Source organism: Mytilus trossulus, chromosome 7 (genome assembly GCF_036588685.1).
Source record: "Mytilus trossulus isolate FHL-02 chromosome 7, PNRI_Mtr1.1.1.hap1, whole genome shotgun sequence".
NCBI classification, from domain to species: domain Eukaryota; kingdom Metazoa; phylum Mollusca; class Bivalvia; order Mytilida; family Mytilidae; genus Mytilus; species Mytilus trossulus.
The window spans coordinates 70,271,615-70,297,652 of NC_086379.1; the positions used below are offsets into that span (position 1 = coordinate 70,271,615).

General features: G+C 32.2%; 2 protein-coding genes across 2 annotated transcripts; one reads left to right on the forward strand and one right to left on the reverse strand.

The window, feature by feature from the left end:
• Positions 1 to 112: 112 nt before the first annotated feature.
• Positions 113 to 946, reverse strand: LOC134726632 (L-xylulose reductase-like). Its single transcript, XM_063591044.1, has 2 exons — positions 791 to 946; positions 113 to 253 (listed from the first exon to the last, which is right to left on the reverse strand). Exons 1-2 carry the CDS (start codon positions 944 to 946, stop codon positions 113 to 115), a joined length of 297 nt encoding a protein of 98 aa, XP_063447114.1.
• Positions 947 to 23,043: 22,097 nt separating this feature from the next.
• Positions 23,044 to 25,886, forward strand: LOC134726633 (uncharacterized). The gene is made up of 4 exons (XM_063591045.1): positions 23,044 to 23,050; positions 23,165 to 23,341; positions 24,313 to 24,730; positions 25,070 to 25,886. Exons 1-4 carry the CDS (start codon positions 23,044 to 23,046, stop codon positions 25,884 to 25,886), a joined length of 1,419 nt encoding a protein of 472 aa, XP_063447115.1.
• Positions 25,887 to 26,038: the final 152 nt, after the last annotated feature.

Sequence of the window (26,038 nt, forward strand, 5' to 3'; positions counted from 1 at the left end):
TGAGTGTGATAGACAGATAAGGGCAAAACAAAAACCAAAGTAATCTCGTGAACTCAAAAAAAAGAAGCAATTATATAATAATGACTGATCAGAGTTGTGGTACATAATCAAGTCAATTTCTTATACCTAGAAATTTTCCAAGAGGATGTAACTGTTTGAACGCTTGATATTGATCTACTCTTTCTGGTTTGCCCTCAGCCTCTCTTGTTAGGTCTGTCCAAACAAGACTAGGAATTACGCTGTTCACACGGATCTGAAAAATTTAGAACTTATGTCAAACTTGGTGAAAATACCACTGACCTAATTGGTCTTATAAATTTTTACAAATCTAACTATTTGATAAAGGGGTGTCATATTGACTTGGATCTTTATTATTCTTGAGTAGTTTAAACAGGAGGGATAACACACTTTATCAATTCCCCACGTGAAATGTCCGTTTTCTGTTAATTAGTTGTCAAGATATTGTAGCGACCGAAAGTTTGGATTGTAATTTGCACAAGATATTAGAAATTGGAAAATTTAGGGTGCAAAAATACCTTGTTATGTTTGTCAGGTACAGATCAATGTCTGACCATTTGTTGTAAAAAGTAAACAAATTTATACATGTAATATCTTCATAACATTGGGAGACTTATTCCATACATTTTGTCCCTCAGTTCCTCAATATTTACAAAATTACATATATGATCCATATTTGTTAAATTATGATGTCATGTAAACACTTTTATCACAAAAAATACATTAATAATATGAAAAAAGTACTTATCTAACATATTTAACTATAAATTACATTATGAGGTCCAAGTTCTAATGCCATACATCTAGTAAGCATATGTACAGAAGCTTTACTAGGACAGTACGCCGAATGTAACTTATCGTCAATAACACTTTTTGGGGATATGCTTGAGATGTTTACTATTGATCCTCCTTGACCCTTTTCTACCATTCCTTTAGAAACGACCTGTTAAAAACAATTAAAACCACTAGATGCCAGTTGCCGAATTGATATACAAGTTTTAACATCGAGCATCACCAAAGAGACATTTATTGTTGAAATGGTACAGTATAATTGATACCATTTATATTATGAAACTCATGTTTTTCCTTATGATCACTTGGACTATTTTAACGCTTATTTTTTTGTGTAGAAATGAAACTTAGTTTGCGTGGGAACAAACATGATTAAAACTAATACACCGTCTTGTAAACCACGACATACATTTTCTTTCCATACTATTTATTCAAATAATGGAGATAAAATAAAACGGATTCCATTACTTTTTCTCGATTTATAACAAACATCATCCTATACAAAAATAAAAGAAGGGGAGGATGATACCAGAGGGACAGTCAAACTCAGAAATCGAAAAAAGACTTACGCCGCCATGACTAAAAATGGAAAAAGACAAACAAACAACAAAAGTGCACATGCCACAGCATAGAAAACTAAAGACTAAGTAACACGAACCCTACCAAAAAACTAGGGGTGATCTCAGGTGCTCCGGAAGGGTAAGCAAATCCTGCTCCACATGTGTGGCATCCGGCGTGTTACTCATGGGTTAACATACACAGTAAATAGTCTAATTCGGTAGGTCACATTCATGAAAGGAAAGGGGATGTAAGTTACGCCGTAAGGAACATTCCGATATCATCTGTGAAACGGCTACTCCATAACGGTCAACCAACTCGTGATGGCGTCCGTAAAATTAAGAAAGGGATGATTACAAATTCACCATTTGGCACTCTTGGTTTCTTAGCTTCCTTGTGAGTAGCAACCCTCTATCAAGAAAATCATGATAGGAAATACAAGCACGGGAATATCGTATCATTTGGAAGATATATACCCCGTATGTAGGTGCTGCTAGAATGTTGCTATTTCGAAATGGAAAGTTCACAATTGGAAAGCTGATATCATCTCTTTTGTCGTTAAAATTTGATCGCATTATTAAATGGATTCATTCGTTATTGACAAAGGTTGCATTTGATTTACTCGTATTATCAATGTTTGCTTATTATATTCTCTTTCCTGGCAATGGTTGCTTATTATTTACTCTTTATTGCCAAGTGTTGCTTATTATTTACTCTTTATTGGCAAGTTGTTAATAATTTTTTTTTTTTTTATAAATCTGGAATTAAAATAAGGCGTATAGGTACAGCATGTACAGTTTTCAATTGGTTAGCCGGAATGACGTTAAACAGCGAGGCAAATAATTCAACTTTATTTATAACTCATAAAGGACAATGCTGTTGATTAAAAATACTCCTTTCCAGGCCCTTTTTGTTTTCCAAATAAAATTAATAATACCAATAATTGATAAGTTCCATGTCGACGAGTTCAAACAGAAAGATGTTGAAAGCAGAGAAAACTGTACATCTTATAATCGGCATGACTTTATTAGATGACAATACCAATACTAAAATAAGGCTTACGCATAGTTATATTCTTTAATTCAGTCACAGACCCGCGATATCACGGGTGTGATCTAGTGATAAATTAAAATGACAGTTGCTTATGGTTTACTATTTATTGGCAATAAAATTGAGAATGGAAATGGGGAATGTGTCAAAGAGACAACAACCCGACCATAGATAAAAACAACAGCAGAAGGTCACCAAGAAGTCTTCAATGTAACGAGAAATTCCCGCACCCGGAGGCGTCCTTCAGCTGGCCCCTAAACAAGTATATACTAGTTTAGTCATAATGAACGCCATACTAATTTCCAAATTGTATATACACAAGAAACTAACATTAAAATAATACACAGACAAAACAAAGACCAGAGGCTCCATACTTGGGACAGGCGCAAAAATGTGGCGGGGTTAAACAAGTTTATGAGATCTCAACTCTCCCCCTTTACCTCTAGCCAATGCATAGTTTGTAGTATGGTCTTATTGCAGTTATCTATCATATGTTATATTGACTCAATGCAGTTCTGGAGTTTGACTCTTTTGACAAAGGCGTCAATTATGAGTATTTTGTAGACAAAACTCATGGCTGGTATTTAAAACTAAAATTGTGCTATCTTTGACGATCTTTTAAACTCATGTTTAAGTACATGAAAAATAAACGTTCATTTTCTTCATGTCGAAAGTATAGTCTATGAATGAAAAAGTACACCAATAAATCAATGAATTTTTGGTAATTATAGGAAATATTTGGTTTATCGACAATTGTGATAATGAAGCTAAGTAGCAAAAAATAAATAGATTGATAAAACGCAAATATGATGTTTTATTCAATAATACCATTTTGTTAAATAGTTGAATAGCTATAAATAGTCAGTATGTCATTAACAGTTTTGAAACATGTTTCTTTCTGAATGACAAATTGATAAAAAAAAAAAAGTCCATTATATTTGAGACTTATTGTTTTACCTGTTTTTAAATTGAAAACATAACAACTGTAATAAAGCACTTAAACAGTTAAATGCATAGTCTGATAGTGACTTTATACATACACTTACCGAGGAAAAGCAAATCGAATCAAAATAAACAAAAACATTATGCATAATGTCATCGCTATGTGTAACAGCTTTGTGTATCATGAACCTAACAAAGAAATTTCTAGTTCGGCATATTAATAAACATCTACAAGAATGGCCTATTAAATAAAAAACGAATGGATGGATTGTTGTGCTCGTTTCGCATTTTCCATATGTTTGTTTAATATTTATAAAAGAGCGTTTTCGTGGTGTTTTCGATAATTATCCCGCCATAAGATTGCCTGCTTGTATTACAATTTTATTGTTTCTGGTAATTGATGATCTGTATACACGTACCAAGGTTCAGAAACCCACATCTGTCAGATTTATAGTCGTAATTTCTTACCAGTAGTATAGACAAAAAACAAGATTATGCGATTTTTTAAATCTTAAAAACATCCCTGTCTAAAATGACAATTTTAAAATGTCCTTAAGCAGTATAAAGTATTAAAATCTCATGAAATCCCGATTATTTTTTTGTTTATTTTTTATTTATTTCCTATTTTTTGCAGTTAATTCTGTTATATCATACGATGTTTATAAAGTGATATTTTGAATTTTCATAATACCGGACTTTTCCCATAATGTCCCATAACGAGTAAAACATAAATAGTAACTTCTTGTTTGCATATTTTTAGCCAGATAAAATTGCACAATAGTACCAAATGTTTTTAGGTTTTATTCATTAATGACTTTAAATTTTAACAGTCTTGATGGAAAAGCGCATTAAATATTTTATTAAGGGAAAAAAAACCACCAAAACTTTACGACATAAAAATGTGAATTTTTAAATAATGGTAAAAGTTTTCTTGGAAATATGCTAATCTACCTTTATCTTTACCCATTCCTTTTTTTCTATAGTTCATTGATTCAATAAAACTTTTATTGAATTTTAGTTTGTAACCCGGATTTGTTACCTCTCAATCGATATATTATGACTTTGGACCCTGGCCAGTGGTATACTACTGTTGTCTTTATCGAAAACCTTTTAAGTTAAATTGGTAATTTTTAACTTCGAACTTCAGTAATACACTCTGCAACTGAACTTTGTCTTTTAAAAAATATCAAAAATCTACGGTTAAGCAACCTACAACGAGAAGATGACAGTTTCACGGCTAATAAAGCACATTTCGGTTGATTACGGACTTTCAGTTTTGGATTTTTTTCTTAGGAGTGTGGTATATTTGTTATTTTACTTTTTTCCATATATATAGGAAGATGTGGTATGAGTACCAATTAGACAACTCTCTATCTAAGTCAAAATTTTAAAAAGTTAACCATTATAGGTTAAAAGAGCCCCCAAAATTACTAGTGTTAAACTATACAAACGGGAAAACCAACGGTCTAATCTATAGAAGAGACGAGAATCGAGAAACACTTATAAACCACAAAAACAGACGACAACAACTAAACCTCAGATTTCTAAATTAGGACAGGTGCAAACAATTGCAGCGGGATTAAACGTTTTAATGGTAACACACCTTCTTCCTTTTCTGAAACATCTGTATAACATCACAACATAGAAAGACACACTATAAAATATCAATTAGAACATTTAAGAAGTGTATCAGTTATTTACATTTAGCTCAAAAGTTTAATAGATACAAACATGTTGTATGTACTTTCTTTTTTCCGTAGCTTTACTATTTTTTCAAGTCTGTGGTAAATGCAGTAAAGAACAACAACATTTCTAAACAAATAAATAATTTTTTTTTTCTTTGAAATCTTTCAGTTATACTAAAACATGATGCCTCGTTTTTAAACAAAAATGAGATAATTAAACTATCCGCTTTGCTTATCTGTTGAACAAACACAATACATTTTGATATAATATTCAATATATTGTAACAGTTTTAGATCCATAAAATGTGTTGTTTGTTTTTAATTTAAAAGAAATTGATAATTTGTTCAATTATTAATTAAAATGGAATACATCCTCTAGAGTTAGATAACAATCACTGAATGAAAAACAAAGGCATTAACTATGTTGATAACATCTATCAGATAGAATATGTATTTACAGGATATAACAGATATGGCTAACATGGTTACATGACCAAGATTTAGGCTATTCTTTAAAAAAGCTGAATGAAATACGAAGTATAAACTATTTCTATCAGTTTGAATATGTATAAAACGATATTGTAGATATGGCTAGCATGGTTACATGACCAGGATTTTGACTATTCTTTAACAATAGCTGAATGAAAAAAGATGTATTAACTTTTTTGAAATCATTTATCAGTTTGAATATGTACAAAAACGGTACTGAAGATCTGGTTAGCATGATGACATACCCAATAGTTTGACTTACGGCAAGAATTTAACGAAACAATCCACGACTTAATACAGGGTCATGACTTATGATAGACACACAAAGGTTGTAGCGGGGATAACTATCATGGTCGTGAGCGCTCGATCCTAATCTAACATGGTAAAGATAGTTGTTTTGATGTACATATAGCAGAATTCAATAAGTATCTGTGTGTATTTCGTATGAGGATATCATATGATTGAAAACCAACAATACCTTAAAATCTGACATAATATATTCCTATCAATATCTGTGTTTTATTCCATTTAGATTTTCTGCTCGAAAAAATCTTAGACAAAAATATTATATACTTCTTCAATCTAAACATAATGCTGCATACATTGAATAGGGACATACCGTTTTGACTTTTCCTCGGAGTTTTGTAAATTTATTTTTTGGAGTGGTTCTTGTTTTAACACAATTTTTATTTTTTCTCTGAAGTAGACGTTACGTTGTCTTTTGAATGTCGGGATAAGTGAGTCGTATTGTGATTTTAGGATGGCTGGTAAATTGGTCGTAAACATATGACTGGTATCCATAAATTATTCAAGCATTTTTGTCTATCTCCGTGGTGTTTGGAACCATAATAATATGTAATTAAGGTATATACAAATAGTTACAGACTACGGTCTTGACAATGGCTTTCTATAAATAAGATCAAGTGTTAACAAAAACGTAAATCTTTTTCATAGACTGTCTCGTGTCTGAAATAACATTTTGCGCATAAGCTGTGCCCTAATAACAGATAAAATTATTTGTTTCTCCCTCGATTTTTACTTTGTAATTATTTTTAAATTGATTGCAAACATTTTTGTAATTGTGTCAACATTGCACCGGCCATGTGCTTTTTCTGATTTAATTTCTTGGTAAAACATTGAGTTGGTCATATGCCTTTAGAATTGGCATAACACATTTGAATAAATATTTCATACAATAACTAAGTAAATATTTGACTCCAAGAATGAATCGGAAGAGAGATGGAAAATTTATTTACTCTATCATTAAACAATTTTAAGATACATAAAGTGCTACCAGCAATTCAATGAAGACTGATTCATCAAATCTACACTTGCTAAACTTTCATTCACAATACGAAGGGCCCGCCAAAGTAATTATAAACAAAACATTTACTACCTCGGATGTAAATCCACACCTTCAAATTCAGAGTTCAAGTTCAAATATTGAATGGTCAATTACAGACGCCCATTATCATTTTGTTCCTGAATAAAAAAGAATAGTCAAAAATCAAAAATAACAAACTTTAAGGAAAATTCAAAACGGAGTCTCTAATCAAATGGCAAACTCAAAAGCTCAACCATATTAAACGAATGGATAACATCCGTCGTATTCCTAAATTGGACAGAAATATTTGTATGCTTTGATTGATGAGACCTGGGTTTATACCTAGCTTAACCTCTCAATTGTAATACAGCCGGATAGAGTTGCATTATATTGATATTGACAACAATGTGTGAGCAAAATTACCACAAATAACAGGAAATCAAAGAGCAGAAAGCTCTCAGGAAAAATGACGCCACTGACTCTAATATTGGGATATTTTTTATAGTCTTGATTTTCACATACCTTAATAAGTTTGACATTGCAACATGTCTCGTAAGCATATAATTGATATTCTTATATATGTGTGTGTGTGTGAAGTGAAGATGACAACTGCCTGATTTTTTTTTAATACAAATGAACAGGTCAAAGGTCAAGACTACCTGAATGATCTATAGTATCCAATGACTACTGGCTGTGTTTTTTTAAAAATAGATAGGTCAAGACTACCTGAATGATCTACAGTGTCCAATGACTTTACTGGCTGGTTTTTTTTGTACAAATAAATAGGTCAAGAATGCTGGAATTATCTACAATATTCTATGATTACTAGCTGTTTTTTGTACTAATAGATATGTCAAGACTATTTAAATGATCTACAATATCCAATGACTACTGGCTGTTCTTTTGTACATACTAAATAAAGACACCTGAATGATCTAAAGTATTCTAAGTAAATAAATGTGTATTTTTTTTCTTGCAATTATATTTTCTAAATCAAGAATACAGACTACTAGTATCATTCCAAACCAAATGATTATGAAGAGCCTGTTTTAACATGCTCGTATATACTTTAATAGTCCTATAACATATTACTTCGCATTCTTATTCAATTTTTAACGTTTTTATATTGTCAGATATTTTCATTTCTTTTTAAAAATAGATTATTGCCTTTTGATAAAACGTTTAGATAAATGACTAATCGCTATCTATTATCTGCTTCAGTTATATTTTTAATAGTTTCAAACGACTTGAAACATCAGCTCATTACAAGTCAGTAACTACTAATGGACATCAAATATCCAATCCTATGTTGTCTGGGACGAGATCTACACAAAAGAGTTAAAAGCTTCATTTTTCTAGAATTCCCATAACTGACAACAGAGAAAGCGTTTCTATTGTTTTGTTTTAAATCACTTTTGGCATCATGGTATTATTCAGATTATTTTAAATGTACTCTGTAATCTAAGTCAACATAAACATAAATGATTTAATTCAGATAAAATAAACCTTTATCATTTTAATAATTACTTTTGTTCCTGTTCATATATGATGGATATACAGTCAATAACACTTATAAATGAAGTGAACAATGGACATGTCCCGCACTTGTAAAATTGATCAGTTGACTTAAAATCTAGTACATTAGCTTTCTGCTCTTCTTTCACTTCGCGTACGAACGCAACGTTCTTGTTATTTTAAAATTTGCTTTTTTAAATCTGTTATTTCTTTTTGAAAAAAAAAAAGATACAAATCTTAGTTTTCAATAAAACGGATCACCTAGCTGGGCTAAAAACTAATCGAGAGAGTTCCTTTAGGTATATATGCATTCAAGAATTTAGGTTGCACTTTTGTGTACCCTACCTTATTCAATATATCTGAACAGTGTAATTGGACAAAAAATACTGTATCAACTGAACACACTTTTCTAAACTGAGGGAGGAATCAGGTGTATAAAATATAAAAAAATTATACAAACAGACGAAAATTAATAATTTTAAGAATTGTTTTTAAAAATTGTGTATTCACGTGCACTGCACCGGTGGCCTTAGATTTTTAAAAAATAGCAAAAAAAGTGAACGGTCATGATACACATTCATATTCATTTCTAAATAGTAAAATGAAAGTACTTCAGTTAACTGTAAAGGTAGATTTTTGCAGTGTTAGAAAGTGATGAAAATTCTAAAAAGGCCATCATTATCCCTTATGGGCCAGGAAATACTACCGTGCCACTTTCATCAACTCAAAAATAAATTGTTTACTTCAATCCGTTCCGGATAACACGGAGATTTTCTCAGTAGTAACTATAAGGTAGATTAATATGTGTTTCTCCTTTTTGATATATTAGGCCGTTGGATTTCCTGTAAAAGGGTATAGACTGATCAATTTGGGGCCCTTTTTTGAATGCTTGATGATGAGAGCCAAGTATCCGTGTTGTAGGCCTTACTTTGGCCTATATATATCTTTTACTTTTAACACATTGAGATTTTAATCCTATTGCCACTCATTTAATAACCCCTATTTGTATAAAGAACATGAAAACAATAATGGTTAGCATAACAATGAAGAATGTGATTGATTTTTTTAATGAGGGCTACCAGTATAGTGTGATATCGTCGATAAAAAAAACCCACCAAACTATGAAGTTTGTCCGCCATAATACAATATGATTATATGTTTTGCTAATTAACCAATTGTTTTGTAAATTCTGTATGATAGTATGATGAACGATGTCCAGTATCATATCATTGATTTTAAACATTTATTTTAACTAAATAACAGTAACTATTGGATAAGTGTGATCAAATAACCAATCCAATATTAGCTTTTAAAGTTACTGTCTCTACTTTAAAAAGTTAATAAGCTTTTATCGTGTAAACCATCAAGGTGATGTAGGGGCTCATCCTTATCATAGATACATGATGTGGACAATGTTTGGGGTTCTACTGATTCTAAGTGAGTATTAAACCCAACTTTCTATTTTTATTTTTTTTTGAATTTTTTGGTAAACAAAATGGACAAAAGCATATAATCATTTGTTTCATGATCATATAAAAAATGTAACATATATCATCACGGTAATCATCGGTATCATAGAGTAAAACAAATAAGTGTCAACTATGGATAAGGATTTAAAAGGCAGTCATTGTATTTGATTGAAAAATATAGATTGTTGAACTATACTCCATTCCTACATGACACTAAAAAAAATATGAATTTGTCAATTTATCATTTTTATTTTATAGTAATTGTAAAAATGTGTATACTTCTTCATTTTGCTAAAAGAGGTACGTGTAATTTTGCAGGAATTACTAGTATTCTACAAAAATACAAAATAGGTAAAAAGGGATGTTTTATGATTTCCAATTTTAGCAACCATAGGCACTGTCTGGTCTTAAAAAATAGTAAAATCTAAATCGCATTGCAACTCAAAGGAAAAAAAAGACCATTTCGTACTTTTCGACTCAAATCTTTTAGTGGGTACTTAAAGAATGTAACAATATCATGACATGTTAATTAACAACTTTAAAACTTATAAATGCTTATAAAAGTCTATACCTTATTAGTTATTGCTGATAATTTGAAAATCTCTATGGTATCCGGAACGGATTCAATTTTACAATTTATTTTGAACTGACGAAGGAACTCTCTAGTTTTTTTTAGTCTAGCTATACACGCAACATTTGCTGTCATGAATTACACCTCAATCGAGCCTATGTATGAAACTCACGTGACTATTTTCATGTGAATTTCACGTGAATAAAGAATCTGATGTTAATTTTTTCACATGAATTTCACGTGAAATTTACAACAAAAAAATATATTTTTCATGTTGTTAATTAAATGTGAAAATAATGATGTTATTTAACATACTCTATTTTCAAAATTTATATGAATTTTATTTTTTGAATTCACACGAGTTTCACATGAGATTGAAGTGAAACTCATACAAACTGATTCCATGTGAGTTTCACGTATAAGCTCGTTTGAGGTAAAATTCATGAGGTGAAATTCAATTTCACATGAATTTAAACCCACATGAAATTAATGTAAATGAAATTTGCCTGTGTAGGTGATCCGTTTTATTTGGATGATTTTGAAGTATACTGTATAAAAAGGCCATTTTGAACCAAAATGTTCATTTAAATTTTTTTTATTTTTTTTTTATTAAATTACGAATTTCGATTTTAGTGTTGTTTTTTTTTATCTAATTTTTATCAATAACTCGGACCAAGTGATGTTTTATGGCTATATTATTCCGTACCTTTTAACACAACGTCATGCCTTTCTCTTACTGTTTATGACGTATTCGCATTAAACCCATTGCATGTGCACTGAAAGATACTTTCGACTGGAAGACCATGGTTTATGTATAAATGCAGTTGTAATTTACTTTGAACTGACTACCAGTGACTGCAGGTACTCTGATGTCGACATACCGAGACAGTAAACAATTATTTTTCAACCTTTGGAAACATATTGGTTTTCTTAGAAAAAGAAAATTTGGCCACTTTGCAAGGAAATGATACGAATACATATCTATAATAAGTAGTACGCAACGTGTGGAAATCATCGATTATAAAATGTAAAAAGTACATATCTATGCAAACAAAAATTATGAATACTAATTTATAACTGTTTACAATATATAAATAATGGCTACAGTAGTATACCGATGTTCAAAACTCATAAATCGATAGATAAAAACAAATCCGGGTCATAAACCAAAACCGAGGGAAACGCATTAAATACAAGAAATGACGACACAACATTAATATGTAACACACACATAAACGAACTAAGCATTAGACAAAATCCGATGCGAATAACCAATATAATATAAAAACTAAATACATGAATTTGGGATAGAAAAAGTACCGTGACACGTCATTTAGTAATGTGAATTCACACTTAAATGTAAGAGGAAACAAACGACACAAAAGAAACACAACGTTAATAAAAAATGACGACATTTCCTCTATACTATTATCATGTTTCTTTAAAAGGGATTGAACTTTCTAAAATAAGAAAGGGTATGTGAAGCAACGTTACAGGTTCATAAATGGGCAATCTCGAGGATTTTTTTTTAAATTTTTGCACGCAATCAGAGATATGAAACTGCAAATGACTATTAAAAATAAACCAGTAAAACTTTATACCTTTGGATATATAGCATTTTGAATGCACTATAGAAAAAAAAACATACATAAGATGCTCATAAATATCGATAAAAAAAAAATTGAAAAAGATTTTAAATCGCTTTTTTTTCTATTATATGTCCTCCAAATCTTCTTGGTAATTGATATATGTTATTTCTGCTGCTACAATTACACCATATATAAGAATCCTGGCCCTAGATTGGTTTATAGCTAGTGTATTTTTCACCAATTTACTGTTATCAAATAAATATCGTTCATTTTTTAACGCCGCCGGGGTATATGCCAAAAGGATAATGCCTTTGTTACTCTCTCTGCCGTGGTACTTACAAAAGAATACTTTATCCGACTGGACGCTGGTAACGTCACAATTATCAATGCGTTTTTGAACATTAACATTCGGTGTAATTAAACATATATAGCATGTTCTTGAGGGGTATTTGCGAAAAATACCAGTCTTGAGAATGAATTTCCCTCAACTTACGGCTCGCGAAATTTAACATTCTCTCGACTGGTATTTTTCGCAAATTCCCCTCATTAACATGTGATATGTTTAAAGTTTCTAGTTAATTGTTACGAAAGTTATCGCGGTCTCTGAGTTTGTTGTTTTTGCTGAAAAAATTATTTAAATAAATTGTCTCTGTTATATCTAAAACGTTTTAAAAATCAGATGTCTCTATTTTTTTCACTACTCACACATTTTCTTGGTTTCTTCTGAATTTCCTATCGTGACGTTACTGCAACAATCATTTGGCTAGAAACTTATATTTCACTAGTGGGGAAAAACATTTGTCTCACTCCGATCGAGAAATGTTGAAATAGCATAAGAATTAGTGAAATATCGTAACACACTTGTTACAGTGGTAGAAATATGGATGATAACACTGCAATAAGTGTGTTACGATATTTTTAAGATCATTCAAGTTTAACTGTTGGAGTAATACATGAGTTAAAGTGATGGAATCTGTGTTTCTAATGACTTTTAAAACATTTCCAGAAAGTTATGTTCTTTATATGTGAGGTCATAAGACATGGTCACAATAGGTTATTCAGAAGAAGTCAAGAAAATTTAACGTCATAATTAAATTTTGACCAATCAATTGCCGATAAAAGTTATTTCACTACAGCTAGTGAGTTTGTTTTCAAGAGACCAAGAGATGTGAAAATAGCACAAACAATAGATGTGTAAATATATATAATTTTAAAGAAAATTCGTAGAACAGGATTTCAAGAAATATTTATTCTATGTCAAAATAGCTACATTTTTTAAAAGATATTTAAATGTAATGTACACATATGACTTCTATTTTCCGTATATGTTATTTTCTATATCTCAGAAAGTAAACAAAAATATGTATATAACTTTCCGGTGTTCGTGTATAGTTCCTCATACTACAGTTGTATGCAGAATTTCTTAAAATTCAGTAAGATCATTCATTTACGTACATGCTACCTTAAAGCAAAGAATAATTTGAACGTCAAACAATTTCATGAAACATTATTGAGAACAAATATGTGAATTGAGACAAATGAAATAACAGCGAGGAACATATTTGAATGATTTAAAGCGTTATTTTTGAAATCAAAGCTAAAATGTCTTTAAGATCAACATAAGTCTACATATTCAGTAGGGGTTTCTATATGCATTAAATTTCGAATGAAACAGCATATCCGCATGAGGAAAAAGTATGTGCTCAACTCCAAACGTCGCGTGCTTTTACGTGTTAATAACAATAACAATAAATTATTTAAGTACAATTGGTTTTTTTTGTAAATAATTAAATTCATTTTTGTCTCTCTGAATATGAAATAAAACAATAACCGTATTTTGACTTTTAAAAATCTATTATAATTTTGCCTCAGTGAACATCATTCGTTTCTCGAAAGTCGATAATTATAGATTCTACCACTACATCGAGTGTGATACGATATTTATCCACACGAAACAGTTATTTTTTTTAAAATTTAAAACGCGAGGGTTCCTTACTTTACGAGAGTGTCAACGATTATCAGTTATGTTGTGGAGATCCTGTAACAATGACAATCATAAACCCGATACACACAATTAAACATATCTGTTGATACATGACGTAAGACGAATCTTTCCTTTTGTTCTCAAATTACCATAAAATGAATTATTACGTCATCGCCCACTTATAAATTGCTTGTTCTAGACAATCTTTTATATCGTTTGGTAAAACATTATATGTTTTTTTACGGTATTCAGAATTTCACAAAACCAAAACTGTAACGCGGGACAAGGAAATCATATTGCAAAATAAAGGTTTTATTGAGTTTTAATTAATGAAAATGGTCTGTTACATACACAAAATTGCATAATCTAGAAGAAAAGTTTAAAAGCTTTAAAATGATATACAACACTTTATAATATCATTGTTTATGTTTAAAAATTAACAAGATGAATGTGTCTTGTCGGTGATTTCACCAAAGTAACACTAGTAGCGTGCGACGTTTCTATATAAATGCTGCCAAATAGAAAAGTAACCTTGTTTTTAAGTCACAAACAGTACTATAATAGAGTAAACATGTGTTATTGTATGTGCTGTTATTTGCATAGTTCTAAGTTATTAATGGAGCGGAGGTATTATATAACCAACAATATTTTTGTTATGCAATCTTTAATGGCGCTTTTGTTAATATTTTTGATTGATTGCATTCTATTATGTTAACACTAACATCTTATTTTACGTTACAATGAAATCTGTACTTATTTTGTAGGAAAAAACCGCAAACAATTTTTTGAATAAACTTTCAGAAAATGTCAAACAAAATTGATTTGAAAGATATGTATAAGTACTCTTTTACTTGATGAGTGCAGTAGCTAGTACTTATAGTACGGTGACGGAATAGTAAAAAGGCGATTATTAACAGAGTTTAATTTCACCTTAGGGTATACGGCTAAAAATCGATATACATCTAGAGAAATGATTTTACTTTAATTTTAGACTGGTCGTCAAATAGTCGTACGGCGCAGTTTTTTTTAATTTGCCGTTTTGTTAGCAAAAATGACATGAAATGTGGACTCTACAAGGCATGTAATTTCGGCAATTTTTTTTTTAAATCGTTACCAAATATATGTATTCCGTATAGGATTTTAATAGCACATATAATATGTTATTCATTAAGCAATAAAAGTAACATTCTAAGTTTTTTGTTAAATAAATATGAAGATACAAAGTTCTAAAACTTTGGACATTTTGTCGCTTCACCGGATTTCAATACTTTGCAAGAACGCACGCATCTTTAAATTATGAACTAATTTATACAACGTGAAAATTCGGTAAATACTCTTTTCAGTGACATAATTTTTTATCATAATAAGTTTCACAAAAAGATGTAAAATAGAATTCAAAATATTCACTATTAAAATATAATCTTACTTAATTTCCGGAAAGGCGTGTCAGGTACGGGTGATCTGATATTATAAACCTTATTGATTTTGAACTTCGAGTGCACCATATGTTCGATTACTATATAGCAATTATCACTTCATATTACTTGTATTTGGTCAAAACTTTTGGTATTAGATATTTTTGTTTGTTGTTTGTTCAATTTTGAGGTTGTGTTTGTTAGGTTTGATTTATTTAAGAGGAATATAAATTATTTAGTTGAAAGTTATTTTTAGAAATTGAGGTCTGGCCTAACACCAAAAAGATGGCACAACAGGGAAGTCCGTTGAAATATGGCCCAAGTACTGCAAAGCGGCTGAAACCAAGTTTAATATTAGAAAAGTGTGTAATTTGCCAGAAAAGCAGTAACAGTAGTTTTATTTACACATAACAGAAGGTCGCGTTTTTTTGCTGCAGCTGGTAAGCGTAAAGATGATATTTACTTAAAGGATTCCTTTTTGGACAAGGTACAATAGTCTCTTGTCTAAAAAGGGCGCCGATGTTACAGTTGTAGCATATCATCCAATTATAGACTAAACCGAATGATATGACCACAGTGTATACTGCCATGAAGAAATGTCTTGACATGGGTAATGATTCTGGAAAGGATTACGCAATTCAAAAATTTGACCAGCAACTCTATGCAATCGCAAAACAAGTCAAATGGTCGAAGCCAGACATTTTTAATCGCCATATTCTCAGGCTTGGTGATTTCCATAGTTTGTCGTGTTTCTTAGTCGCTATCGGGAAACTTTGGGTCGATGGCGGTCTTCAAAATTTGTTGGTAGGTTCTGGTGTGTATGCTGGAAATACAGCCGAACTAATGTTGAATGCTAAAGAGTTTAACAGGGCTGTCAGAGGTTTCACGCTTGTGTTTGAAGCCCTACAAGTTCTTTTTATCGCATTTATACACTGATGTAGGACCTATGATTACTTCAATCAGATACCATCTGCGTTCTGGAATGTGTTGTTAGAGTTCCATACAAGTATATGTGATCAAACGGACCAAGACTCAGACATTAAAACTAGACTGGAAAATTTGTTTGAAGATCATGTACAGCCTCATACTGGTCTGTTCAAAGAATGAGGTCACGATGCATCACCTACTTTCAAATATTGGGACATGTTCCTAGTTGCCGTTCAAATTATGTTGTCAAATGTACGAGCAGAACGACAAGGTAATTGGTCGGCAGATTTGATGTCTTCGTCCAAAATGCTGCCCTATTTTTACCTTACCAATCGTACAAATTACTCTAGATGGATGCCTGTATATATTCTTGATATGCTCGAACTACGAGCAGAGATCGAATCAGCTTTTAAACTAGGAGAGTGTTCTATCAGACAAAAGCAAGGCATATTCAATGGCACATTTGGAGTGATATGGGCACTGAAAAACCATCATAAAAGATTCAAAGGGTTCCGGTGGTATCGTTGGAATTACAAATCAGAATTCTGCTCTTATAAGGTGGACTCTGACTCGTCATTTATTAGCGTCCTTTAGTAATGAAATGAATGAAAGAGCAGGTATTACATGCAAAAGTGACAATTCGCATGAGGTAACCTAACAGACAGCTTTGAAGCGAGACGAAGAGCAAGTACAAGCAATAATTACTCATTTGAACCAAACCATGACTGACCCCTTTGATATAGATGCCGACCCTCCTTGTCTCATTAATATCTCTACAGGCATGCATGCTACTAGAGAAGTTCAGGATTCTTTGCTTTCTGTAGTAGATGAAGGAGAAAATATGTGCAGAAAATTTGTTAAGAGTGCGCTTTCTTTATACCAATCCGGAAGCTTCTATAGTCCTATTACCAAGTTCAAATGGAAAACATTTGAACATATAAACGCTAAGACAACCCTTAAGTGTTAATCTGGCGAAATTATAACCGGCCATATAAATCCAGAAATTGTTTTTAGACGTGATGTTACGTTTGAAATTATTCTCTCACTTCCACTTGGGCCTATCCCGGTTTCTTTGTTCCATGAAGATGGAACAATGAGAAAATCGTGTGAATCAGATCTAGTAAACCAGTTTGAAAATGAGGTCTCGCCGGTTCTTTCTTTGCCAGATTTTGTTCCTTCGTTGACAATTTACATGAGAGACGGTATGGCTATAGTTCAGTGCATGGATGCAAAGAAACATAAAACCTTTGGAGTTCTTGCTCTTGTCTATTGCAATTATTTAGCAAGTTGTTTTTACAAAAAGTATACGTAGCTGATGTTTTTGATCGGTATGATGTAAAACACTCCATTAAGACAGCTGAAAGAGAGCGTCGTACCAAAGTCACTGCTCATGCAAATGTGTTTCAAGTAATTGAAGGTAGAAATGTCCCCGACTGGAAGAAATGTTTTTCTGTTAAAGAAAATAATCAGGCTCTCATTAATTTTTTTGGTGACTTCCTGGTCTAGTTTATTAAAAGAAATCCTCTATTAGTGCTCCCTGGACATACTTATTATATGGCAGGTTGCTTTGAAGATCCTGAAATTGCTAAAGTTATTTCTGACTAGGAAGTCGTTGAATGTCCTGAACTGTTCAGTACTCAGGCACCAGCATGATCCTTCAGGCTTTACATGCAGACAAAAGATTGAAAGAGGTTGGAAAGAAAGGCAGGATCGTTATCAAAACATCTGATACAGATGTCATTGTTCTCTGTATTCATTTTTCCAATCAGATGACCAACATGAGTGAATTTTGGATCCAAAATGGGAAATGTTGGTACTTTAAAAGATAATAAAAGGTTTTTGCCAATTCACCAACTGTGATCTTCACTCCCTGAAATCATTTGTAGAGTTCTTCATGCCGTACATGCTCTCTCTGGGTGTGAAACTACCTCTTTCTTATTTGGAATTGGTAAAAAGTCAGTGTATAAAGTGTTGAAAGATGCGGTACTGGATTTCAGTGATCTGTACAATTTAGGAGATTCCGACACAGAGACTGCCATATCATGCTCTAGACGGTTTGTGGCAAGACATAACGACCAAAAGCAGAAATATGCATTCTGCCATCAGGACATTAACAAACTTCGAGTTAAGCTTGCTACAAGCAAGGATTCAAGTCTGGTCAGATTGACGCCCTATGAAGCGGCGCTTCGACAGCATATCCTTAGTGCCTCATTTCAGACCAAAATTTGGTCTTGCAAAACCACCCCTGCCTTCACTATTGGAATAGGGAAGGAAATCATTCAAATATTCATTGCACCCTGTCTACTTTGAAGGAAACATGTCAGCAGATTTTCTTCATGACCTCGTGTGTTCGTGTAAGGGAAAGTCACAATGTAAAAAGTCGTGTGTTTGTGTCGACTAAAACCTTGCATGTACCGACTTATGATCCTGTCAAGGATCAGAATCATGCAAGAACGTTCATACACATACCCTAACAGAAGAGGTTTGAGAATAAATTTTATTTGACAGTAGGGCTAGCGCATTTGGTGCGATTTGCAAATTGCATGTGTATTTCTGATACCTTTATTAAAAATCTAAAGTTTTCACACAGTTAAATGCAGTTCTAGTAATCCAAAATACTTTTTGCAATTGTGTATATGTTCTGCGCTGGTTAGTGTTCCTTGTAATGCATAGTAGAACATATAAAATGTTTTTTGAAAGCCACATATCAGTCTGTGTTAATAGAGTTTGTTGTCAATTTGGCATGTACCAACCCTAATCTCAGTGTACAAAACTTAATTGTTTAACTTATATTGGGTAATAAAAGATATTTATCTTAAAGCAGACATGTTTTTTTCGTATTTTATATTCATTTATTATAGTTTTGATGCTTGTAATAATGATTGTTTCGAAAAAATACTTCTTTTTTAGTTAAAAATCATCCCCCTTTTTTTAAAAGTGTTTCACTTTATCGAAACAGTTTATTTTAGGATGATTTTTTAATTTTTGGGTGATAATTGAATGAAAAAAAAGAACCCATGCGGTTTTGCAATACAAATTATGCGATAAGGTATTTTAGTTGCTATCTAATATCTATTGCAATTACGTATGGAAAATGGTGGTTGACCTTTGATCTCGATTTCTGAAAAACTGCACCATATTTAGTTTTGACGACCAAGTTAATTTTAAAGTACATAAATTTTCGATTCGAATGATATATGATACAGCCGTATACCATTTTTGACGATTAAATTTTTAAAATGTTCACTCTGGTCACCGTACTATTATGTATTTATGTACTTATGTACTAGCTACGAAAAGCAGATTTTATATCAATGTATGTCCATCTTCATCAGCATTTATCGGCCTTTAGCATAGTTGTGATTGTTTATCTGATTTTGGTCTACTTTATGTGACTTACGAAAGGAATACTCAATCTTAACCACGCATCATTTCAATATATTTCACAAACTGAAGTATATGAAACCTTAGGTATCACATCTTTTTCATTTTAGGCCTAACAGTTGTTATAGAAGCCGAAACTACATGGGGGTCTTGGAGTTCTTGTGGCCAAATCCCAGGAAACATAGATCAGAACTGTAGGGGTATACAGTCACGGAATGGACAGAAATTAAAGGAAAATGATGAAAATCCAGAATCTGTGTCAGAAAGTAGAGGTTGTTTTATAACAAATAGTAAGATTATTTTTCATGAAGAATGTAATTATCGAGAGTGACGCAGCTCCATTTCATGTACATAAAAGCCCAAAGAGGGTTTGCCTTATCAGTTTCAAATGACCAACAAAGCAAAAGCTAATGTATAGGTCAATGTGCTTGTTTCAAGATACATGTATAAGCAATTAAAATTTTGGCGGGAAAATGTTCTGATATCTGACAAAAATCCCAAAACATGACATGCAAACATTCGTAGGAAGCCATTACAGGTCTTCGGCATGAATTTTAACGCACAAACTCAAACATCAGAAGCATCAGTGGATAATGCATGGTTTAATGATAAATTATTCAAATGAAGAACAAGAGACTCAGAAATTAAGAGCAGTGTCTTCTAGTCTATAGAAAAGAAGAAAAGGATCATAGACACAACGCACAGACCAGTAAAAATAATGCCCACAAATCGGGTATAAAAATAATCTTCACCTAACCTGTACACAATCGGCACAAACGAAAGACAAAAATCTACGCAAGTGAAGAAGAAAAAAAATGAAATGCAGATATACGCAAATATAAGACAAAATCTACGCATGTGAAAGAATTAAAAAAAAAATGAAATGCAGAACGGCGCAAATGCAAAAAGTCGAGATAAAATTTATATTTTATTATTTTTATTGAAACGAAGGTTAAATATAGTGTAGTATTTTATGTGTCCATTTGTGTTAAATTTCCACATGATATTAAAGTATAGCGCCGACGCATAATAGATTCGCTTTTCTTGGGAGACGTAAAGTACCTACGTAGCGTACACCATGTTGGAATCCGTGAAAAGCGCGAAATAGGACGTTACAATTTGACGTTTTTTCATTGCTTGAAACAACGTCATAGAGCTTTTATGTCACTACCAAGTTGCGTTAGTTGATGCGCATAAACAATAGGCTGTTTGGTGTTTAACTATACACAAACAACGAAATGTGACGTATAGGCAGATGTAACATTTATCAAAAGAGACAATGTGATTGTTTTAATTTAATGAATATGATTGTAGGAATCAATAATACGCAGTCGAATATAAGGCACGTAAAATTGGTGGAGCGTGTATTTACAATCACATATTTAAATACTCAATCCCAAAAACCACTTCGTACATTATTCTTGAAATCTTCTAAAGGATTTGAAATTTTCAAAGTATTATCGAATTTGTCTGAATAATGATGATGTAGACAAGAATGATCCTGTTATCCGAACGGCCTACAACTATTTGACACACCTAAGCAGTATAGGAAGATTTTAAATGAAAAACTTAAAACAATTCAACAGAGAAAACCAAAGTTCTGGTTATATTTGAATAAACATTACGATTGACAACAGTAACCACTAAATTACAGCTCGCCAATTTGATTAGACACTCATAGACTGTTGCTCGTTAAACATGTATATGAGTCAGGGCTCAATCCTATCTCAACCTGCAATCATTGGCAAAAGAGCACAACATAAAACAAGTTGTAAAAATAATTTAAACAGCGCTTGCCTCATCAACATTGGAAAGAAGCACAGACACAACAAACAACAAACAACATCCCATCACACAAAACGATAAAAACACCCAGTACCGATCTAAGAAAAGATCAATGCCTAGTAAACAGACCATGTTTTCCCAGACTTAAATAATAAACTGTATATAACCAACGGATTAGGTGTACAGACGCCACTAACAGTCTGTGTAACATACATGTCTTACAATGTTGAAAGTTTCTATTTTGTAAAGCAATGCATAATTTAGGCCAGTTTTAGATTATGTATTATGAAATAATACTGCTGCAAATTGTTAACCTCTCATATTTAAAAAAAATTAGAATATGATGATCAAATTGTAATTTATGTTTCTACGGTAACAGCTAAACTCACAATCAAATCTTTGTAGAAACCAAAGAATTAAGTAGTTAAATGCTTTAAGTAGCTTTGTGATCGCAAATTTCTTGAATTCATAATTCACCAGCCCAGTAGTCAACACCTCGGTGTTGACATGAATATCAATAATGTGGTCATTTTAATGAATTTCCTGTTACAAAATTTTGAATTTTTCGAAAAACTAAGGATTTTCTTATCCCAGGCATAGATTACCTTAGCCGTATTTGGCACAACTTTTTGGAATTTTGGATCCTCAATGCTCTTCAACTTTTTACTTGTTTGGCTTTATAAATATTTTGATATGAGCGTCACTGATGAGTCTTATGTAGGCGAAACGCGCGTCTGGCGTACTAAATTATAATCCTGGTACCTTTGATAACTCATTACCATAATGAATAACAGCGTAGCATATTATTTTAAAGTGTGTACCATATTTTTTTCCCTATTATTTCGAATAGATAGAAAAAATATTACAGTCATTCCTTATAATTTAATTTAGTGTGAAGCTTTATTAGTTTATATAAAACCTACAAAAAATTTAGGATGCATTAAAGAAAATATAGTGACAATTCTAATAACCTTCTAACCGATAATACACCTTTACTTTTATTTATACATATCTTTGTTGACCACTTCATAGTTCTTTACAAGTCATTGCAGTCGTGCAGTTTAACACCTGGCCTCAATATATTCTTTGTGCGTAGTGTTCATATATATGAAACACACTATTGAAAGATAGTTTGATTTTTATTTAGATGTGATAGATGGAGGCTACACGACATGGGGTGAATGGGGAGACTGTTCACATAACTGTTATGGAACAACTAGGAGATATAGATCATGTCATGATCCTACACCCTGTAATGGCGGCAAAGATTGTAGCATTTTCGGAAGAAATAGACTGAAAAAGGATTGCGGTAGGTAATAAGCTATTTCGATAAAGGATTGTAGAAACACCGGGAGAGCTGTTGAACAACACAGGGTATAATAACAGCGGGAAAGGCAATATAGTCTCGAAACAGAGACCAAAAAGAGTGTGGTTAGTACTTCTAGAATATAGTATTTTCGTGAGAGAAACACTAGATAATAGAAAACTGGGAAACAAGAAAAGTTACCTAGAGGCAACGATAGAACAAAATATTTACTTATTACTCATGAAAAGTACTGTAAGCGTTCTCGAGAAATTAAACAACCAAACATTTATAATACCTTGGCGTTCTTCGGATTGATTACCGATAAAGGATTGTTTTACATTTATTTTTATTGTTTCATTAGGCCCAATAGCAGGACAATGGGGAGAATGGGGATCTTGGGGTACTTGTCAGATGCCACCAGGAAGTAGTGGTTACGGAACTGGTACGCATGTGCGGTATCGAGCTTGTACCAATCCCAGTCCTAAATGTTATGGAGATTACTGTATCGGTGATGATGAGGTTACGGAGAACTGTAGAGGTAAGCCTTGATAACTGTAGTGTTATACGTATCTTACATGCAATCTCAGTATAAAATTGATTCCTATTTTATAGTGGTATGATATATAATTTACTCCGCAGTGTTAAAAAAGGGAACACATTGCCCTTTTTTGTAATGTTTATACCATACAAACAACCTTATTATCGAACGAAAAAAACAAAAACTTAATTATAGTGTTTTATTATTCAATACAATAGTCATAAAAGTTAGAAGATGTGGTAAGATTGCCATTTAGACAAGTATCTAACAATATTTTATAAAGTGGATGTAAGTAATAATAGGCAACCGTACAACCTTCATGAATGAGAAAAAAGGATACTGTATAGTAAGCTTTGAAAGTCTCAACATGAAAAATATGAATAAATAAAATCAACAAGAAAACAAACGACGACGTATAAAATTTTCTGACGTCAGACACTCAAATCAATGAACGTGGTTGTAGATGTTTTTCTGTTCTGTTAAATTGTTCCTTTTAAAATTGTTAAACGATGATGACTGATGTACCCGTATTTTGACTATTTGATTTATTGTGCCTGTTTAGTTAACGTTGCAATGTAAATATAACGGAATTTGATGAGACTGTCATAAAAGTGAGAGGGTTAGCGCTATATAACCTGGTTTAATCCACCATTTTCTACATTTGAAAATGCCTGTACCAAGTCGGGAATATGACACTTCTTGTCCATTCGTTTTTATGCGTATTGTATATGATTTTGCCATATGACTATGGACTTTCCGAATTTATTTTCCTCTATGTTCAGTATTTTAGTGATTTTTTTTTATAACATAACAATTTACGAGTGAACAAATATGACAAACATGAACATAAGACAACCACTGAACTACTTCTGACTTTCGACTTTACAACTTAGCGATAACTCAACAGATTTGTTCGGTTTTTGTAGGAACTTAGAGAAATAGTTTTTCTAAATGTGATTTTTTATTTTCAGTTGTACCTCCTTGTTTCAACTACCCCATGTTCAGTGATAAATTTCTACTCCTGGAATCTCCAATGGTGATATATACGTCAGCAAAAGTAGACATATATTTACTTACTAAAAACAAATGTGCACCTGAAACCATTATCCACACTTATTACGAGTTATATAAAATACACAATGAAACCACAGAGATTCAGATTGGAGAAACACAATGGGACATAAAGTTTATGTTTAGTCCCGGAAAACTGGATTTAGGTGTTTATCGCTTATATGCAAAAATAGGATATCCCACGAGAAATATGGAATTTTGGATGGAAGAATCAATGTTTATCAAGATAGAACATCCGCCGCCACACGCCTTTATAAAAGGAGGCGATGGAAGGACGGTTGGGGAAGGAAACGTAGACTTTGATGCACACTCAGAGTCGTATAGTTTAACAAACGGTCCCGGTGATCCAACCGGGCTTTTGTTTCAATGGAAATGCATTAATTTTGTGACGAAAAATTTATTAAATTTACTACAGTTTAATATTGATCCTGTGATAGCATTTAACGACACAAAAGTATATAAAAGGAAATGGTACGAAACTAATTTTATACCGTATATAGAAAACAAAGTCGCCTTCATCGATGGGTCTACCTTGAATGTAGTTGTTCAAAAGCAGAGAGCAGCGAACGCGAGTTGTTTATTAGGAAGAAATATTTATTTAAAAACTGAACTTTACAAATACAATAATACATTTACAAATGACACTTTAAATGACAGCGGTGAAACATTGACCACAGTAGCACCATGGTATGATCTTCATCAGTTGAAGATATTTTATGATATAGACTACATGTACGAAATGGAGTTTAATCCAAGCCAAGAACTAAGTACAGCGTATGTCATACCTGTCCAAGCACAAAGTATTCTCGTGAAAAATGAAATGTTAGAATTTTTTGAATATTTATACGATGCAGATTCTGAAATATTTCGACAGAAAGACACGATTGACTTTTTTGAAGGTCTATCTGACAGTTCACTAACATTAGATAGTTTGTATCAACTGAATACATTACCAGGACTACCTGCAAGCGCCAACGCTACTTTCTTTGAAAATTTGTATGAATGGTTGCAGAATGCTGATGTGTCAGAATCTATAACATATGGTTTGATAGACCTATTGGATAATTTTAAGTTAGTTAAAGAAATTATAATGGAAGCAATTGAACTGACCGAAATAATGGAAATAGAATCATTTTTCCTATTAAAAATTGACGATTCGGGTAAATGTCTATTAGAATATCTCGGAGAGATATTTGAAGGGTTCATTACAATTAATTCGATCAGTTGGCAAAACATGAAGGAGCAGGAACAATACTACTTGCGTTGGTTGGAGGAAGAGTTGTTCACTTCCGGTAACTGTCATTTATTCAATGCTTTTAACGGAAATGCAAATCTGGTTGTTACGTCACAGAATGTTTTAGAAGGGATGGGATTTCTTCTTTATGTGAGAGTAGAATTTGAGCAATCTGTTAGTTACTTTATACAACATGTACAGTCAATCCCTGGAAACGCTCCTTTTCTTGATTTAGAGTGAGTATGATTAAAAACACATACTGTAAACCAACTTATTTTCGGGACTTTCGCAAGTAGGAAAATAATGCGAAATAAATCGTTGCGAATATGCAAAACTTGGATCTTTCCTCATCAAAGTACTTAAAGTAAATGAGAATACTGCGAAATTGGATA

What these genes read in the sequence shown, in the direction of transcription:
- LOC134726632 (XM_063591044.1), bottom strand. Translation starts at nt 946, where the DNA reads ATGGTAGAAAAGGGTCAAGGAGGATCAATAGTAAACATCTCAAGCATA. An exon ending in TAGAACTTGGACCTCATAAT is followed by an intron (nt 254 to 790) that starts GTAATTTATAGT and finishes TAAATTTTTCAG; the next exon opens with ATCCGTGTGAACAGCGTAAT.
- LOC134726633 (XM_063591045.1), top strand. An exon ending in GGTTACGGAGAACTGTAGAG is followed by an intron (nt 23,342 to 24,312) that starts GTAAGCCTTGAT and finishes TTTTATTTTCAG; the next exon opens with TTGTACCTCCTTGTTTCAAC. An exon ending in TTTGATGCACACTCAGAGTC is followed by an intron (nt 24,731 to 25,069) that starts GTATAGTTTAAC and finishes TTTAAATGACAG; the next exon opens with CGGTGAAACATTGACCACAG.